Genomic DNA, 20,389 nt, shown 5'->3' on the forward strand with positions numbered 1-20,389 from the left:
GCTCTAGCTGCTGATAAATGGTGAAATGAGTGATACACCCTGAAAGGGCATACCTAATCATAAAGCGTGCTTTACCCAGCCAACAGCACTGACAGAAATAAAATGCTGGTTGAAGGCAGGAATGCTGCGCTCGCTTTGACCATACATGGCTTTTCCATTTCGCACCACGCTCGGGACCAACTTGTACAGCAGTAAATCGGACACATCCATCAGGCAAAAGGGATTAGAAATAAATATTAATTCTCCTTTACTGCTGCTCCAAACCATGCTGGCTTGGCGGTCTCTGTCGCCTTTTAAACTGTGTTTTCTTTAAGATGAACCACAAAAATAAAATATTTAAAAAAAACCCACCAGATCAAGATCATATTTTATATACGATGGGGAAAGAGAGGGATCTTGGATGTTTTGGCCTGATGCTGCCAACATCGTAAGATCCGTTTATTGCTCTTGCAGCACTGCTACTCGGGGATGTAGAGATTTTTATTTTTTTTTTAACACTCACAGACTAAGAAGTCCGGGCTGCCAGTTCCTATATATTAACAGTGGAAAATATCCCGACCCTTGGCAGTCATGCCGCACTTCAAAACGCAGCCTAAATCACTGAGCACTCTAATTAGGGCCAACCACAGCGGAGACAGTGGTGGCAGGCGGCTAGCGGAGAGCACGCGGCGGCTTACCCGCCACCGCCCCGGCCAGCAGCAGCCTGCCAGGCCCCACCCGGCCCTCCTCGTCAGCTAGGCCCGCTTTGACGTGTGCGTAGCAGGGGAAGTAGATCGCCGAGAAGGGGATGTCCCTCAGGAAGCAGGCCTTTGCGCCCTAGGGAAGAGAGGAGAGGAGGGGGGAGACAGAGAGACACTTGTAAACTTTAACTGGCAGAATTACAACCGGTTTTTACTGTTTTCCATGTCGTTTAATACTAGATGTACAGCTACTTGCTCTCAGCAACCAATGTAACGTAACATTTTCTGATGAATGGCCTTTTTTACTCCAGTAACCACAGGGGCATTGTAGTTTTGTGAGGTATTCAGGGATTTTGGTTTATGGTGTGTTAAAGTCAGACCATGGGAATGATGGTGTGTGTGTCTGTGTGCAACTGTCCATCCTTCTTTAAAACCCAGCGTATTTTTTTAAATTTAAGAATTTTATTTTAGACGGAAAGTGAGAGATATATGATATAATCTGATTTTTTTTCTCATTCATTTAAAGGAGTAATTCTGTCAAAAGTGTGGACGTTTGTTGAGTATTTTTGTGGACAGAAAACTAATAATTTATTTTGTCACATTTCTATCACTTCTTGACACCAAAACTAATAAAGAAAAAAAAAAAAAGTCAGAACCGCAGACTCAAACCTGTAAAATGTAATCTAATGGGGTGTACAACATGATGGTATGACAGTAAATATCATGAAATTTGTGAAATTACATCATACTTTGTCCTACTACACACGATATACTCTGAGAAGTGTATCAACAGTTTTTAAAGAATTAAAGAGAAAGAAAAAAATAAATACAGTGGTGCATATCTTGCATGATGATGCCATATCACACACCCCTCTTACATAAGGAATTATGTAATTACATAATAACGTATGCATAGTATTGCAAAACAATAATAATTGTAGGCTACAGAGGGTCATCCAGTATCCTTTTTGGATGCATGTCCTAACTTAGTTTAACCCTCCAAGTTTTAGGTTTCTCATCTCTACTGGCTTGGCAGATGTCCAAGAGAGGAGGCCAAGGAGCTGGACAGTCACAGCAGTCTGCCCAGGGGTTTAACTCTAGCCCTGAGTGCTCTTTAGACAGGCTCCATTTAACTCCAGCTTAATCTGCCCCTCCTACACACGTAGCACAGATAGCTGAGTTATCTCTTTCTGCAAGTCAGTCTCTCTTTCTCTTTGCTCAGGCCAGCATGCCTGGTGAAAAGCAGGAGTAGAAAGAAAAAAAAAGTAATTGGTACAGTTTCTGAGGGCTGGGCCTGGCTCATCTGCTTTGGCAGGCTTCAGTGAAGTTGTAGAGGAGTGCAGCGCTAACACAGCCCAGCCTCCACCAGAGACTGAACAACATCTGGATCCACTGGCCTTCTATATGTGCGATAACTTGACAACTCTACATGCGAGCCTCACAGCTGGGGAGATGGTGAATTTGAAGGTGTGCAGATCTGCACAATAAGGACATATTGCCAGTACACTGCTGCATATTGCGATGGAGATATAACTTGCAAAATGTGTCTTGATTCACCAAAACACCCACAGAAACCCATCTGAAGAATAATTAAAGGGCTTATTTGCTATATGCCATTTATGCATATGGCAGAGAATTGTTTACAGTGGTGGTGGTAGGAACCAGACATAATGCCTCTTAAGCTACCTCACAGAAAAGTATTACATTAAATGGTTATGAATACATGACTGAAATTTTTTTTATTCTGTTCATGGCAGAGTGATACGTCCAAGATGTTGTAAGGTAAAATAGTCCCTAAAGAAAACATTTCTTAAGGCTGTGGTTTTGGATAGTAAATAAAATGGCTATTTTTGTGTTGTAGACATTGTGAACCCTGGTTCCTGTCACCAGCACTCTAAAGAAATCCAAATTTCCAAAAGTTTCTCTATAATGCACCATTTCACATCACACCACTCTGTGTTTACGTTTCAACAAAGAATTATAAAGAGATTTTGAAAAATCACAGGAATTCCCCATTAAGCTTTGTAGAGTGGGCAGGATTCCCTTTCTTTAATGCCTTAAAACCAGGGATAGGGTAGGGGTCAAAAGTGTCATAATAGCATTTATGATTATACTGTTTTGTGTGTACAAAAGGCGTTATTTAAAAATCACCAAATAAGTGAACTCAGGGCATGATTGTCAAGGCATCATTTGATAAATATCAAGCTATCAATCTAACAATTGATACATGTTAAACAGTGCTGAAAACTAGGAGAGAGGAACATTAGCTTAGCTAGCATGATAACAGCTCTGCTCACCACAGAATATATTAGATTATGAAAAAACAAGCCAACAACCATTTGTTGTACAGCTATAAAAAAATGTATTGGTAACAATGTGCTCAAACCAAATAAGTAGCAGCCTACATCATGCATAATAGAGCAACTTGAAATCTGTGTATTTTGAAACAACCATAAAATGTTATATATATATATATATATATATATATATATATATATATATATATATATATATATGAATAAAAATAATAATGGCTTGAAGTTAGGATCGGCCAATACTCAATATTAAAGGACTCGGACTAGTGTCATCCCTACTAAAGAGAATGCGCAGCTATTCATGTTGAGAGGTAGAGAGTGATGGTGTTGGAGGTTCCAGCAGCAGCAGGGGAGAGGCGGGGTAATTAGACTGACAAAGGCGGCTCTGTGCCTGGGCCGGGCCCTGAGGAGCCAGGCCGTCTGGGACAAGCAGGCTGCAGCGCGTCTCTGTACTCAATGCACATTGTCCACAGAGCTGGAGAGAGGCGGACAGAGTGCAGGGGCCGGATCCAACATTCTTACACACACAGACACACACAGGCTGTTATACACTCCATTCTCTCCCTGTACTCTGAAATAAAAGCTCCTTTCCCACGACAGGCTGACAGGTGAGCCCTGGAGACAGCTACCTGACCAGTGGGACACATCTCCATCTGTATCACACATACACCACACACACTACCTGCACTGAGATCTCACTGAGACAGGCTCTTTGATGCAATGATATCTTCTGCACTGTCCTTATTAATCTAGGACACTACATACTACAACATCCAATGCAAATTTTAGGATAATATTTTGGTGTTGACAAAATCTTCTCTGATTTGAATTAAAATGATACAAAAAATTAATACCCACTCTCGCACAGAGTCAGCAGTATGAAGTACCCCACTTTAAAACTGTAAGAGGGTCTAACTCTTTAATTCCAAGTGCTACTTCTGTTATCAAAAATAAATTGAAAATGGCAGTGCCAATTTTTGAATGCTCAAAAATGTATCATGTACAGTACTGTGAGAAAGCCACCATTTATTTTACTTCTAGTCAAAACAGCCATTAACTAACATGTTATTCATTTTCAGTAGATATTTTGATATGATTAATTGTAAGACAATCCACTTATATTTAAGGAATATTTAAGAAAGAAGAAAGACAAAGTAAGTGAAAAAACACAAGCCTCCAAAACTGAAGTTCAAAAAATTACTTTAAAAATACAGAGAAACTGAGACTCCTAACCATCGTGTATACCTGGTAGACAACAAAACTGTCATTATATAGCTTTCAATTTTGAGAGGAAATTAAGTTCCACTTAATTTCACTTCAGATCTGACAAAATCCAAAACGTGTTTTTGTCCATCCTTCCACTGTGAGAAGACAATGCAACGCTATGGGACTGAAAGGATTTGTATCCACCAAGAAGCTGTTACTGAGAAAAAGAGACAAAAAACAACAACAAATAACTGCAAATAGAGAAGCTGACCTCAGCATCACTGACTGTGTTACTTGGATTGTGAGAGGCAGGAACCAACTTCTAGGACTCAGAAACATGAAAAAATATCCCTGCAGAATTCTTTGAAAAACTGAAAGCAAGAATCCTGAAAAAAACAGAAGCTCTAATTAAAGCAAAAGGTGGAAACATTAAATAGTGAAAAAAGTATATTAAGTTCAGTTGTTGAGGCTTGTGTGTTTTTTTTTCTACCCTAGGAATGGACAGTAAAGATTCACTACTACTTTGCCTGTATGTGGGACATGAATGGGTCAAGAAAATGTTCTAGTGTTGACAAAAATCATGCTGGGTTGATTAGAAATTATTATGATAAAAACATATCATACCCATTTCATAAATGAAAACAGCTGGACTTGTGTAGATTGAAAAGCCATTATCAATGGCATTCTGTAATTTTTGTCGCATCACCAGCACAGAAATACCGCTGACACTGACTTGACACTCGGTCACAGTCTAGCAGGCTATAAAATGTCATAAAATAAGTCTGTTGTATGAGATATGACCGAAAGCCATCACGGCAGTTCTACCACGTTGTTTACACCAAAACACACGCTCTCCACAGCCTCTTTCTCTCCAAGCCTCAGGAATGTAGCAGGTCTGCGCCGGCTCAGCTCAACCCAGAACCACTCTTGCAGCACCACTGCACTCGTACATATACGCTCCTTACAACAACAGCACTCAGCCAGAAAAGGAATATTAGAATCCTCATTCATGGGCTGAGTGGCTGGAGCTGCCTGGGCTAACTTGCGCAGCAGTCTGCAGGGAGTCGATTGAGCCCTGATGGTGTGTGTGTGTGTGTAGATCCCTGCTGGTGCACAGAGTGAGCCTTAAGAGGAACCATTGAGTTAGTGTGGGAGAGAAAGTAGAGACCGCAAGCAGCAGGTGGGAGGTGCTAGAGACCTGAAGATGTTCTCTCGGAGCCTCAAACATTGAAGATCAAAAAAACTATCACAGCAGAGCTACTTTAACATACATTTTCCATTCCAAATTTTTATACTGTATTGTTTGCGTTTCATGTTCTGGGTATTTTATTAGTACATGTTCTAGGTGTGTCAGTACAGGTTTTAGAAGGAAAACAGAAACAGAGTGTGTGAAAGCTTACCTTATAAAGGCCAAAAAAGCCCAGGTCACGGATGACTGAGAGAGCGCTGACGCGTGGCCCTGTGGTGATCTCTCCTGCCACCTGCAGCCGGATCTTCACAATCTCCAGTGGGTTGGTAAAGATCACCTGCGAGCCACCAGCCTAGGGAACATGCACATATATACACAGCTATGAATAAACTCAGCTTTATTCATTTTAATCAAGAAAATGAAAATGTGCAGTAAGTTGAACAGAAAAGTGTCATTTTGCCAGATCAGAAAATCTGACCCTCCAGAAAACTGAGTCTGATTTTGATTCACTTCCAAAAATATTGGACATGTGGGATTGGATCAGTTGTGTTTAAGCTATGTCATATTTTTAAAACACTTACTTTACTAGTAGTCATGTCGATAAGTCATGTCTATCCACTGCTGTGTTTTTTTGCCAGACCTTACCTATTCCAATTCACCAAAAATATAAGCAGTGTCCCAAACTTAACACACAGGATTAGGCCCACTGTGAGCATGTAAGACAATTTGGAAATTCAGATATTGCTAACATGCAGCCGCAGAATTAAAAACTGGAATAACTGATTTCACTTTACGTGCACAGGTTCCTTGGTACAACTTTTAGCACCATTAAAGACATTTCTTTTACTTCTGTTTGAACAATAGAAAGTTTTCAGTCCTTTTATTTTGTCACTATTATACTTTAACTTTGCAGGGTTACTTAGACATGGATATTGGCACGTTTGAAACAATTTGCCTGCACTTTTAACAGTTAAGGAGATATGAGATTTTGTAATGATGTGGCTGTATGACCTTGAAAAATAGATCAACGTCAATAAATACTGTCCAGAACAATCAGGTGACCCACAATTATGTGGTGGTGCAGTTTGGTGAAGAGAACTTGATTTAAAAAAAAAATGTTTAGCAGATAAGGATAAAGGGACTCCAGAGAAGATGTATGCCAAATTTTAGACAACTTTAAAATTCAATCTAAAAAGTTTTACTTTTTCTGACAAAAGTTGGGTTGGGTTCAGTTAGATTTTCTTATAAACAACTAATAATTAAAAAAACAGCTTTAATCTATAAACCCAATCTATAGTTTCACACACAACAAAGCTCATTTTAAGGCTCCTCAACAACAGAGGTTTGTGTGAGAGATGAGAAAAGAGAAAATCAGGCCAAAAACAAAAAGAGAACATGCACTGGACAGCCGGGCAAACTGATTGAGGTCTAACCATGTGTTAGGAAATTCTTTGCTTATGTTCCTGTCAAAGAGAGAACATGCACTGTGAAGGTCCTAAACAGAGAATGCCAATGGCTCTTGCTAAGATCATATATTAGATTGAGCTCCTACACTGGACCATACTGTCCACGCCACAGACAGACAGACAGACCATGCCTGAGACATCAGACAGAATGCAGGCCCTGAGGGGCCTCCAGGAGACAACCTCAACCTTGCGGCTCCAACCTTGCATTTGTGCGGCAGATAAAACAGCCAGCACAAGCTGGAACAGGTTCCTTCCAGCTCTTTGAAAACACTTCTGCTTCTGACACACACATATCTGGGCTGGCTACGGCTGCATTTCAACACGTCTCGCCTGAGAGGCTGGCAGCCTGCCGCCTCTGTGCCCTATCTTCCCCGTTGCTCCTAGTTACTGAGGTTGCACGGAGGAAAGCATAGCCGCAATTAGATGGAAATCTGTTTCCATGGATTTCTTCTCCTTCCTTCAGCCTCCCCTTTCAAAAATAAGGCCCTCACTGTTTGTTTGTTGTTAGTCTTCTCTCCTCCCTGTTCCTTTGAGATATGAATGTGGAATTGTGCGCATGGCTCTGTCTTACGGGAATGTAGCAAATGAGTCTCAATCTTGCGAGTGAGCACTTTTAAAAAAGCCATTTAGTAAGCATTACCATATTCGGAGGGAAAGATCATAATCATCTCATTGAAGGTGCACTTTAAATAGAATTGAGCAGAATGACCCACACTTCCCTTCCAGAGGACATTAGAGCGCAGACTGGCAGAGCAGGCTCGCCTGCCTCTCCCAGCTCCCAGCAAAAAACCTAATAGCTATTTATGTGGAAAATGATCTTTTATAGTTAATTAGAGCATCAGCCCGAGAGCGATCTCTTTAAAGTTGTTTTGGCAAGAAATGGCATGCTAAAATTGAAGAGGGGAGTGAGGGCCAGGTTGTTCACTCATATCAATTGGGTACTAATTGGAAATTTAAAGAGTTACAAAAAAGAAAACAAACAATAAACAACCAAGGGCACTGGTTAGTTGGAGACAATAGCTCAATCAGCTGTGAAAGAGAGGCATTTAGAGCCGTCTACGGAGCCATATGTCAGTGTGAGAAATGGGATTTGGGTGCAGAGTGACAGAGGCGGTGGCAGCCCGATAATTCAGTCATAATTACAAGGCAAGGTGAGGCCCAGAGGCGGGCAGGGCTGCTGGGTGTGGTGGAGGTGTACCTGAGACACTCTCTACTGGCAACAGCAAAAATCTTGGGACACACACACACACACACAAACGGTTCTGTGTAAGCACTGCTGCTACTTAGACACGGTTTCACTTCACTCCTCTTAGACAAACAATAGCTTAGCGCCAGACACAAACATTAGCTTCCCTCCATTAAAATTCACTCAGACGTTCATGGGTGTCAAATTATCACTTCAGTGAGTATCGCACGAGCGTATTTGCACACACAAGTGGGGAGAAAGGTGATAAAAGAAAACACCTATTTGGTGATATTACAAGATGATAACACTTTCACAACGGACTAACAAAGCATTACAATAGCAAAATAACATTAAGCAGGCTAAATTTCATCGTTTTACAATCCACACTGCAAACGAACAAAGCATCACTGTATGCCTGCCATGTTTTCTCCCTCTCTCTACTGCTCTTAACATTGGCTGTGCAAGTATTTTGAGTAACCCGGCCCTCAAATGAGGGCTAGCAAGCATGAGATAAGCATCCAGCCAACTTCTCGGTCAGCGAAGCATGCTGTTCTTACCAAATAATTATTAAGTCTTGGCAACTGTCAAGAGTCTAATTCAGAGGCTGCAATGAGAGAGGAGAGGAGAGAAGTGGAGAGAAGAGGAGAGCACTTAACAGTTTAAAAGCCTCACAAAAATGCATTAACCAAGCTTTTCCATAAGGCTGGTCATCTGTCTCTCTTTCTCTCTCTCTCATTGTAACTCTACTATTACAGGAGTGCTCACCATGCTCAAATCAGCAGTTTAGTCTCCCCCCAAAACCAAATAAATCCATCTGATTTGCCATGACTGCAGTGTCAATAAACAGGGCTGAGAGCGTGCGGCATGCAGAGAGGCGTGAGAAAAGCGCCATGGCCTGCCAGCCCCAACGCCGAGGGCTCGGCCTGGATGAAAGAAGCTGTCAAGAAAATCACACGAGGGAAAACATGTCCACTCAGCCCAGCACAAGCCATTGCTCTATATGCCTTTCAGAGGAACATTTCTCTTCATGATGTGCAGTCTAAATATCAATGTGAACAATTCCATGGGTCAGCTGTACTCCTGAAGGTTTAATCAAGACATGCAATTACGTAAGTGTCTGTGACATTTAAAGGGGCCATTTTGTGGAAAAACTAATTTTCCTTGTGTTTGAAGTAAACGAGTCTGAAGTACGTAAACACTCTTACAGTTTTAATATACCATACCATATACCATAACAATGAACATGAAAATTTGATGCCAGCAACATGTTTCAAAAAAGTTGGCACAGGGCAAGAAAACACTGGTAAAGTTGTGTAATGTTAAACAAAAAAAAAAGAAACAACACCTGGTGGTTAACTGGCAACAGGTCAGTAACATGACTGGGTATAGAAAGAATATCCCAAGGACGCTGAATCTTTCAAAAGTAAAAATGGCGAGGGGTGCACAACTCTGTGAAAAAACACACAGGCACATAGTGAAACAATTTAAGAATACTGTTTCTCAAAGTAAAACAGCAAAGAACTTTTCATGATTTCAGCTAAAGACCACCCAGCTTGTGATCAGTGCACAGTTGAAACGTCAGCATCCATGAAGAGATGGGTTTCTGCATTAGTGCACATCTGTGAAGGCACCATTAATGTTAAACAATATATTCAGGTTTTGGAGCAACTTATGCTGTCATCCAGATGACGTCTTTTTCAGGGAAGGCCTTGTCTTGTTGTTTATTTCAGCAAGACAATGTAAAATCACATTCTGTATGTATTACAACAGCATGTCTTTGTAGAGTCCAGGTGCTAAAGTAGCCTTGCCTGCAGTCCAGACCCATCACCCAATGAAAACACTTGGCATATTATGAAATGAAAAATATGACAGAGACCCTGAACTGTTGAGCAGCTGAAATCCTATATTAAGCAAAAATGGAAACATATTTCACTTCAAAAACTGCAGCAGGCGATCTCCTCCCAACATACCCAAACGTTTATAGAGTGTTGCTGAAAGAAGCCCCCATCTTAACTTTTTTGGAACATGTTGCTGGCATCAAATTCAAAATGGGCATTTTTTTTTTCAAAAAACAACCAGGTTTCCAGGCTGTTTGGCAGTAATAATATACAATAAAGCTAAATTTCTTGTCAGAATAAATTACTCTCAATCACAATCAATAATAAATTAATTTAAAAAAATATTTTACATAATCTGCTCAAGTATTCAAGCAATATTCCTCTTGAAGCCATGCGTTACAGTGATTTTTTCCAGGTAATGTGATTTCAGACATTTTTGCTTTGCATATTGCATAATACTAACCTCACTCATTGTAACTCAGTCACTCGTGGTTCATTGTTTTATTATAGGCAGGTAAAATTGATGGATGCTTTTTAACTAGTTTAGAGATAGTTTGACAAAATTGGTTAAGTTTAATCATAACAAAATGGAATAAAGGAGGATCATCGTGCTCACCCAGACAGTTCTTGCTAATCCAGCAGTTAGCTAAGGTTTACTGGGAACATATTTTGCAGTTCAATACATTAAAGACAGCAACAGAAGATTATTTTACTTTACGGTTATTGAAACCAAAAGTACAGTAAATAGAAAGGTATCTCATTAGCTAGTACAGTCACTCCCCTATTCAGTCCTCAAAATAGCAGCGATTATACAATGTGATTGTTATGTGAGATCATATCAGTCTCCAAGGAACAGTATGTCTAATTCTAAAGGATAAATAAAGGTTTGAAAATGCCCATGTAAAAAATTAAGTGAAATTTTATATGCCTAAAACCACACAGATATTACAACTTGACTTCAGAGGAAAAAAGAAACACAAAAACACAAGGATGCTGCCCCTTAATGCTAAACTCATATGTGTAGAAATTAAGAATGCATTGCTGAATATTATGCTTTGGTGAAGGCCATCAAACGTGTTGTAATGAAAGCGGCTCTTTGAGGAAGCGGCGCTGATGGTACAGGGTCAGAGCAGACCTGGGGGAGGGGGGAGCAGTCTGACAGCTCACTGATCAAACATACTAGCCTCTCAGGTAGCAGGCCTGTCTGCCACTCTCACAGGCATCATCTGATCCTAGGTCAGGTCACACATGCACACACACACACACACGCATGCACGCACACGCACACACACACACACACACACACAGCCAAAGGGCACAAATGGCCGAGCTACTCTCAGCTCAAAGAAACATGGGCTCTGATGTCCAAATGGATGTCTTACTTGGAAAAAAAGCTCAAAAACAAAAAATTAGCAGAAGCTACTCAGCTCCTCTGCCTCCATGCTGAGTAGAGGGAAGCAAACAGTATTAAAATAAGGCCTATGTGCGACACTCCCAGGTCTTCTATTGACTCGTTGATAATGCACAGGGTCAGTGACCCTGTGAAAATACTTGGAAGGTGTAACATGATAAGTAGCTGCACTAACACTGTTGTGTGTGATCTCTAGGTGAGGGAACACTAAAATGACGGTTTAAAATGCAGTTTAGGTGCTGATGGGATGGATGGGCCTTTCCAATCACACAACAAAAGAAAAGTACCTGCCCCAGGGCTTCGAACTCAAATCTTATCCACATTTTAAGCTAAAACCCATTAATTAACCATTTCATTAAAGTAAAAAGGGTACAATATACCAGATAGCTGTCACTTTCAGTATATACAACTCAAAGATGTTCTAAAGAAAACAATTAATAGTAGAAATTTCTGCAATCACACTCTCCCTCTCTACTTAAAACAACACTCCCTTAAACCTCAGAAAATGTCATCACAAATATATAAATTATAGCCTCAAAGGACAACACTATTTCACCCCCAAGTGAAAAATGGACCTCAAATATAAAAGAAACATGCAATGTCAACTGGCAAAATATATGCAGTGACATCTTCTCTAAGTCAAGCGATTCAAAATTCCAGCTAATTCAATATAAAACCCTTCACAGAATATATATTACAGCCTCTAAACTACACCATATGGGATTCAGTCACAGTGATAAATGCCAACATTGTCCAGCTTTAACAGACAACTACTATCATGCTTTCTGGAACTGTCCCCCAATCCAGCAGTTTTGGTCAGAGGTCATGGACAGGCTATCAGAGATTTTGGGCATGGTCATCCCTTTATGTCCCATTGTAGTGCTACTTAATGACCTTTCCTCACTTTCATCACCCAATCACCTCAAATCCTTTATATTCATATCACTTATTATTGCCAAAAAAGTTATACTGCTGAACTGGAAGGACAGAACAAAAATTTAAATTAAGCATTGGCTTAACCTCCTCACGGATCACTACAACCTGGACTTACAGCAAATTTAAAAAATAACACAAAATCATTCAAGGAAACCTGGTCACAATTTTTACAATGTATTGACAGCTGATTTCTCTCTCCAAACTCATCAAGAAAGGGTTAAAACCCCTACATAGGGGGCATTACTGCTTTGTTTATTGTTTTGCTAAGTGTTTGCGTTTGTCTGTCCTGTTTGTCCAGTTTGTCTATTGTTAAGTGCTATTGTTATTATTCTTTTTATTATTACTATTACTGCTATTTAATCCTGTCTCTTTACTTCTTCTTTTTTGTCTCTGTTACTTTTGTTTTTTGTTTTACTCATAGCAGAGGGTGGATGAGGGTGTGGTTTGGATGAGTGTTGGGTGGTTGTGGTGCCACATCACCTTATATCTGTATGATCATTAATAAATGATTAGTTCTGACATTAATAATGAAGTGAAAAAGAAAAAATACTAATATGTCCCCTGGAAAGGGTGCTGTGGCCAAGGAATGTTGGCCCAGGCCTAAGAGTGGGGAAGGGAAAAAAAGGATGCTGTGACAGTACATGGATGCATGGATTGTGTTGTAATGCACATTTAAAATAAAAGTGGACAGTTACTCACACATCCACCAGCCAGGATTTCGAGGTGCAGGGGGACTGTCCCATCTTTCTGCATAGCTTTCCCTCTCACAAAGTCATTTACCTGGTAGAGAAAATACAAAGGCAAAGGCATAATAACTCAAACAGTGTACAAACAGCACAGCCAGAGCTGTTTTTATTTTATTGATTTTAAAACACAACATTTTCCATGTTTTTCACCCTGTCAATTAATAGAAGCTCTTGAGCAAATGGTAGAATATTTGGTTTGTTCTAAATAAGTTAAATAGGCTGACAGCAGATATGTAGATATCAGAAATGTGATGTCATCACTAAATAAAATGCAAAGTTTTGTTCTCTGCATTCTTTTCATTCTTTCAACATGATGACTCAGGTAGCTTGTAGGTCGGTAAGGGGAATGTGCACAATGAAGTGAGTGGGTAGAGGAGGGCAACAGTGTATGTCTTTGGGGAGTGGAGTGGTTTGATGGTGAACAGGCCCAGGCTAATGTGGTGAGGGCTGAGCACTTACTGTAAGCTTTATGGCTTTCTCGGGGGCCACGCCCAGAAGCTGTGGTACCAGGCCTATAATTAGGAAACAAGATGATTAAAAAAGAGAGAATTTTAAGGAAGCAAGACTCACGGCCAGGAGAAATTTCTTCAGTATAAAGGAGACTCCATGCATCCGAATCTTCCATCATCCTCACAGTAATGAACATTATTGAAGTGGAGTGTTCAGACTTCAGGATGGTCACAGAAAGAAAAATCTATTTCCTCCCTTTAAAAACAAGCTAAACCAAAGTCGACACAGGCCTCAATTACAATGCAAAGACTACTAGTCTGAATACACACTTGAAAAAAATCTGAATTGAAAGTCATGAGGATAAACCTCAACCTGTACGCGTACATAAACACAAACTCACACAACCCCAAGAGTAACAAACAACTTTAATAGTGTGGGTGAGTAAGGGTCCAAATTGGCCACACAGCAACATGAGGCCAAACATATCATTTGGTGAGGCTGAAGGAGCTGGTTTGTGTGGTCTGTATGGAAGCTTAAGGGGGAGAACAGTACTAATCATTTTTTAAAGGTAATCATCCATTTCAGCTCTGCTAAGTACCTACCACTCTCTTGATGCATGTTTACTTGAGGTTTCAAAGAAAGTGAAGTCATAGCCTCTTGTGTTCACAAAGTCCCTGGGTCCTCACTCTTCAATAAATCCTGCATGCTGAGTTTTTTAAATTGGTTTTGAGTATTTTTCCTCTGAACTGCCCCCACCTCAACTGTAGGATGCATCTCTGCATTTTAGTGTTCTTACCAGAGGCCCACTTTGAAGCCCCTGCTCCATTTGTAACAGGGATTAGAAACAGTTCACAGTGAACAAAAAAAACCTGATAACAATCAGTATTTTTCATAACACAAACATAGAGTTCTGGTCAATTTTTTTACTGATTAAAACCCAGCAGTGTTATTATGCTTTTAAGAGAACATGCCTAATATTCAAATAGTATGCTTTACCTGAAGAATGTCATTAATCGTGCTTTTATGTACTGGTTACAAATTAGAGAATGAGAATAGAACACAGGAAAAAGAATGAAAATAAAATACACAAAGTAGCCAGCAAATTCGATCTGCAATCAACCAAGAAAAAGCCAAATAATGGCTGTGCTGATGGCCTTAAAAACTTCTTAACTTATTCTTAGGAATAAAAAAAATATTTAGTATTTAATCTCTAAACCTTTTAAAATTTACCAGAACAAAAACGTTATTAACTGTTAACTGAATTTGAATTGTGCCAAAATCTGTACATGATTTTGTTCCTGCTTTTGAATACATTGTGTGAAAAATGTTTTTCATGTTCCTTGGGCCACTTATAATGTATAATTCTCCCTGTTGGAGAATTAAAGAGACTCTGTAAATTAAGCAAATACATTAGCAGAAAGCAATGTTTAATACTAACTTCAACTCTCCTTATTTAAGGACAATTCAGATCTAACTTGTATGTCTAAATATGAATAGAAACTTAGTTTGTGCTCCCCACATGCACCATATAGTATAAAATGGCCTTTTTTATAGGCTTCTTTTTTAAACTTATGGCCAATCATGAATTTGGTGCAGTGATTGCTTTAATATGACAGCCCCTTATACAGGTGACGGTCTTGGATGTTCTTTTGTCAGACTTTTGACAGACAAAAGCCAGGCTTTTAGTGTTCTTAATGGATGTCATGTGGCAATCATTCTTGTCCATTACTATTTCAATCCTAACAGCAGCATGATTTGGGATGACCCCACAGATGGCTGTGAAGAGCTACATCACTAAAAGCTGGTCATGTGATTCCTATCTTAGCCCCACAGATAGCTGTATGGAGCACTGTCTGGATTTCTACTCCTCGTTCTTAAAGCAAAAGACTGGCGAAGTCACGATTAGTGTCCAAAGTACACTGCATACCTAAAACAATAGTAGCATCCATAAATATTGCCTGCATTAAAGGTAATTTTTCTACACTGAAACATGAGCCATTGAGAGATTGTTGTCAGAATATTGCAAAATTCAACTTATTTCTGGAGGTTTTTACTTGTTTTAAAGTGTCAACTGCATATACCTGCTTCTTGTGGAATAATAGAGTTTACTGTAGTATGTAAACAATGTTAACCCCTTAAAATCCCAGGCATATTACATACTAAGGCTTATTATTCAGTAACTACAGGGAATTCAATGCAAACTGGCTGAGCTACTCTTAGATTATAGAAGTGTGTACTGAGATTTTGGGCCTACCAGTTGGCCCTGGCTGTTTAAAGGGTCAAAGTTCCCAGTTCATACAGTCCACATATGAAAATGAAATTGCAAATACAGTCCATACATAATCCTATTAAAGCTTCATCAGTTTAGCCCAACCCATCTGGGCTGAAAGGGGGAACTACGTTTTGAATGATGCACAATACACAGGAGCCAGGAGAGATGTCATTTACAAAATTTAGTAACAGAGCCTGTTAAATTCTAAGAGATACCAAGAGGTCAAAAAATGGATTTGGATATATGGGTATATATGAGAAATATTAGAAATATCAACTAGACATAGCAACTGTCACTTGTCATAATATCATTTCTTGCAATGTATCTTACAGTATGTATATACTATAAGCTACACTGCAAACACATGAGCAAATCACCACACACTTGCTTCAAACTGGGCTTGCAGTTTGGAGGGATATACGCTTCCATTTATTGTTCGTGACAATAGACTCATAGTAAGGCTAAGGGTGGGTGTGACCCATTCCTGCCTTGCTGGAGGGTCTCTCTGATGTCTGGGGCACTGACCTCTGTAGAGACCAAAGAAGCCCTCGTAGCGCACCACCTTCTTGAAGCAGTCGAAGCTGTTCTTATACATCAGCTCTCCCACAAAGGAACCAGAGGAGCGCTGGTTTTGCATGCGAGTCTTCACCAGGTCAATGGGATACACTGCTGTAGCCCCTACAGCTGCAAAATGAGAGCAAAAGGGATTTGTAAACCCATTTTGAAACATGTAGATATTCAGAATGGCAGAAGGTTAAGTAAAGAGGTCAGGAAGTGTGAGGGTGTTGCTGGGAAGTGCATGTTAAATTGAAAATGAGTGAGACAAAAAGCTAAAAGATCTGTCAGGATATTTTGAGCTCGTCAGTCAAGCCTTATCTGACAAGTTTGCACTGGACACAAAGGGGACACAGCTCCGAAAGGCTTAATTAAAGAGAGACCTGGACGGGCGCTACCTCCTTATTAACCTGTCTCCTCTGAGAGAGCCAGTCTGGAGCCAAACACTGAGCCAAGCACCACCTACTCACTCACACACACACACACACACACACACACACACACACACACACACACACACACACACACACACACACACACTAGTACATATACACGTCCCTCTGATCGCTCACAGGTACAAAAGAATCCACACAGGAGGTTCCCATGCATACCCTCCTCTTCTCTTAAGCGGGTTAGATCAGCCCCCTCAGAAGGAAATAGGGCAGCCTTTGTTTTGTATTTTTTTCCCTCTCTTTTGCAGTGTGTGGTGAGGATGAGGGGATGGTAGAGAGCAGTTAAAGGGGTGGTGCACACTGATGCATGACTGACTCACCTCCAGCCACTGAGCCCAGTGTGAACCTGTAGGCCGACTCAGCTATCTGGATCAAAACAGAGCGAGACAAGTCGCCACCAGACTGCTGCTCAGGGAGAAAGACGCAGAGACAGAAAGAACGCAAGTTAGGATCAACATTTTGTTAATTAGATTTACAGCAACCATTTCTTAAATAGCTCATCAAACCCCATTCCCCATTAAGACTGCATTCCTCCCTGAAAGAATCCTAACAATGTCAAGCACCAACAAAATTTCCCGTGTTTGGTCAGTTACAGCACATGCCCTCCAGATTATCAGTTGATAGTGATAAGAGCTTATATTTATACAGTTAATACTGATCAAAGCAGCCCCAAAATGGCAGGTTAAAGCAACATTTAAGCATATGTACATTTAGCAATGTACACAATTTGATCCTCATCCAATATGTATTCAATCTGCTAAGACATATTCAATGTCCTAAGTCTGATTCTTTGCTTTGCACAAAAGTATGTACATAAGTAAAAACAGTCACCTTAAAACATGAAGTTTGTGAGTTTTTCACTTCATAGATAAGAGTATTTCATATGTTTTTAGATGTATAAAATACTACAAAGTCTACAAAAGAGCAAAAACTGCGATTACTTTACAACTAAATATAGTTTGAGTCACGTTGTGTGACAATTTAGGCATGCAATTTGCTAACTGGCAAGAAATAAACTTACATTACTTGTTAGCAGGGCTGAAAGATTATGAGAAAATATCTAATTGGTACTTTTCTGGCTTGTATTACTACTGCAGTTTTAAATTGCAATTACTGTCTGAATTAGGGTCTATGCCTATTTTTTCTTTTGGCCAAGAAGACCAGAATATCCACTTTTTCTGGCTTGAGGCTTTAAAGCTGAACGTATTATGCCAGACTGATGGTTATTTGTGGCCGTGTTGTCACATACACAGCACAAGGGTGTTTGGTTGCTTCTTGTTGGTGTAACTCGTCTACAAGCAGATAACAACCTCCATGTTATTAGGTTACATTCCCCACTTAAAACCTGGTAAGACAGCGTTGTTGATAATGTACGTTAAAATTAAAAGCACATTTCTTGCAATGTAGAAACTGCACTCCTCCTACTGCAGCTCAGTACTAAAGAAGCAAACGTTGGACACCAAATGTTTCTTGGCTGACTGACAACAATTAGGTTAAGGGGGAAATTAAGTATTTTAAATTCTTTGACAAACCTTCCCTGGAATGGAGTTAGATAATGAATGAAAAACATCTACTTTTCTTAACATTTAGCATAGACATCTTATTTACAGTTTTTGCATGCATACAAAAAAGTTCTTTGTGAGACAGAACAGAAACATAGCTTCTATACTGAGAGAAAACATCAGTTAGAATTTTGCACTGTATTTTTATCTTATGTCATTCCATTCCCGGGTGAGTACTGTAAAATTAGAAACACTGTTAGTCAAGCAAGCATCCAAGTGCCTGGGCCCAGCACCACAATGAAGAGCGCAAGAGCAAGGAGAGTTAGCTGGCTAGACCCATCCAAGCATTCCGCTCCACATTCCCCGCCAGAGATACCTGTCACCCTGCCCCGTCTCTCTCTGCCCCCTTTACTGGAACAGGACCACCTGTCAGGAGCCCCCAGGACCCCCCGACGCAGACTCCTGGCCTCACTTAGGGGGTCAGGGGGTGTTGGGTGAAGGGAAGGAGGAGGGGGGTGTGGTGGGGGAGACCTGGCCAGCAGCCCGTAGGGCCCAAACCACAGCCCAAAGCTGCTCATTGTGGTGGGACTGGCGTCTCTGCTCGGGGCCCCTGCCCTGGACGGCCCGCCGTGGAGGAATAACTCAGCCCTCAGTGCGTCTGGAAGCACAGCTTCTGACAAAATAAAAAGGCATATCTAGCATCCCCTCTCTTTCTCTTTCTCTCTCTCTCTCTCTCTCTCTCTCTGACTCCAATCTCCCCGCAGAGTCTTCAACCCTCCTTGTCTGTTTTCATTTCCCCCCAGCTGCCCACGGAGAGTGATAACTTTCCTCCACTGCTGGGCTTGCATTTCATTTACAACTTTTTATATGTGCGTTCGGCACATTGATGACAGCTTCAGATATTCTCTTTTTTCATTGCTTTGGCCCAAGCAAAAGGCAACAGTACTATAACTGCTGGGAAAAACACCACAGGGCTAGAGGCTGCGTTTGTTCTTTCAGTAGCAAGTTAAATTAAAATCACTTACAATGCACATCACATCTATCACTGCAAAAACAGCTAAACTGAAGGAGTGCTCAGACCTTATAAACACAACCTCTTTATGACAGGGTGGCAGAGGAAGAAAACAATATCATGAGCCCATTAGTGTTTCAAAGACAGCAAATAAAACTATGCCACATAGCCCATATGAATTATAATGAGACATTTTGTATATATTAAAAACAGCCTCAATAGTCCCCAAGCTGGACTGCTGTACTTACCTGTCTCTGGACCTCAGCAAGGTTGTAAGGCAGGGCTCCCTCCTCCAGAGGTGCAATCTTGTCGATGTCAACTAAACCAACACGACTATGGAGGGCAAAGAAAAAAGAAAACATTTCAAAACTCATTCATTATCAGCCTGTTCAACAGCACTTTAACTGTTCAACATTATGACATACCATCTTCAAAACAGAAGCTGTGACTTCCAAACATTCCATGTGCCTTTCCCATACCTTTCACTCCTTTTTCAAAGCATAACATCTATGCGAAGCAATTATCTCAAGCATCTCCAATTACAGCAAGTAGGGCCTATTACCATATCACATGGCAAAGAAATAATATTGTCTAGAAAGCAATTACCACCCACTGAATGCTGTACGGCTACTGGGGACGCCAGTCACGTACGGTCAAATGGTCTTTCCTATGCCACAGCCTCCTGTCCTTTAGAAATGCTGAGCTGATAATTTGCTTCAGAACGCAGATATTTTTATACCATGGGCAGAGAATTAAGTCACCTTTATGTTGTAACAAGGTAACATAATAAACAATTATCGTGAAAACAATGTGTAAACAAGTGATGAGCAGACTATGGAGCAACCAGTTGTAAAAGTTTGGGTACTAAATGACTGTATTAGGATATGCTTATAATGTGTATGTATGCATGTCTGTTGCAGTGACACTGTAGGCTTGAGTTGCACAACATGGACAAAAAAAAATAAGAACGTGAGTTGTGTGCTGGATGTTGCTGTGACAATGTGATTACTTGCAATTAAAGTACCCAATAAAATTTCAATATCTGGGGAAGAAATATTTCCAATCATTTCTGTCAACCTTTAGTTTCTGCTCATTCCTATGATGTGTGTTTCACTTCAGTGAAGTAAGCAGTTCCTGATGCAGTTGTTCAGTTATTCACGAGTGTTTACTCTG

The 20,389-nt window shown here is 40.4% G+C and overlaps 1 protein-coding gene across 2 annotated transcripts in view; it reads right to left on the reverse strand.

Annotated features, from left to right (window-relative positions):
* Positions 1 to 20,389, reverse strand: part of LOC108425971 (calcium-binding mitochondrial carrier protein Aralar2) — a 46,501-nt gene that overhangs the window by 6,531 nt on the left and 19,581 nt on the right. For both annotated transcript variants that reach the window (XM_017695098.2, XM_017695089.2), the window contains exons 9-15: positions 19,465 to 19,549; positions 17,023 to 17,107; positions 16,221 to 16,379; positions 13,433 to 13,485; positions 12,927 to 13,007; positions 5,602 to 5,742; positions 678 to 816 (exon numbers count right to left, since the gene is read on the reverse strand). In XM_017695098.2, coding sequence (XP_017550587.1) covers positions 678 to 816; positions 5,602 to 5,742; positions 12,927 to 13,007; positions 13,433 to 13,485; positions 16,221 to 16,379; positions 17,023 to 17,107; positions 19,465 to 19,549 — 743 coding nt within the window. The remainder of the gene's footprint in view (positions 1 to 677; positions 817 to 5,601; positions 5,743 to 12,926; positions 13,008 to 13,432; positions 13,486 to 16,220; positions 16,380 to 17,022; positions 17,108 to 19,464; positions 19,550 to 20,389) is intronic.

The sequence above is a fragment of the Pygocentrus nattereri genome, chromosome 27 (genome assembly GCF_015220715.1).
Source record: "Pygocentrus nattereri isolate fPygNat1 chromosome 27, fPygNat1.pri, whole genome shotgun sequence".
NCBI classification, from domain to species: Eukaryota; Metazoa; Chordata; class Actinopteri; order Characiformes; family Serrasalmidae; genus Pygocentrus; species Pygocentrus nattereri.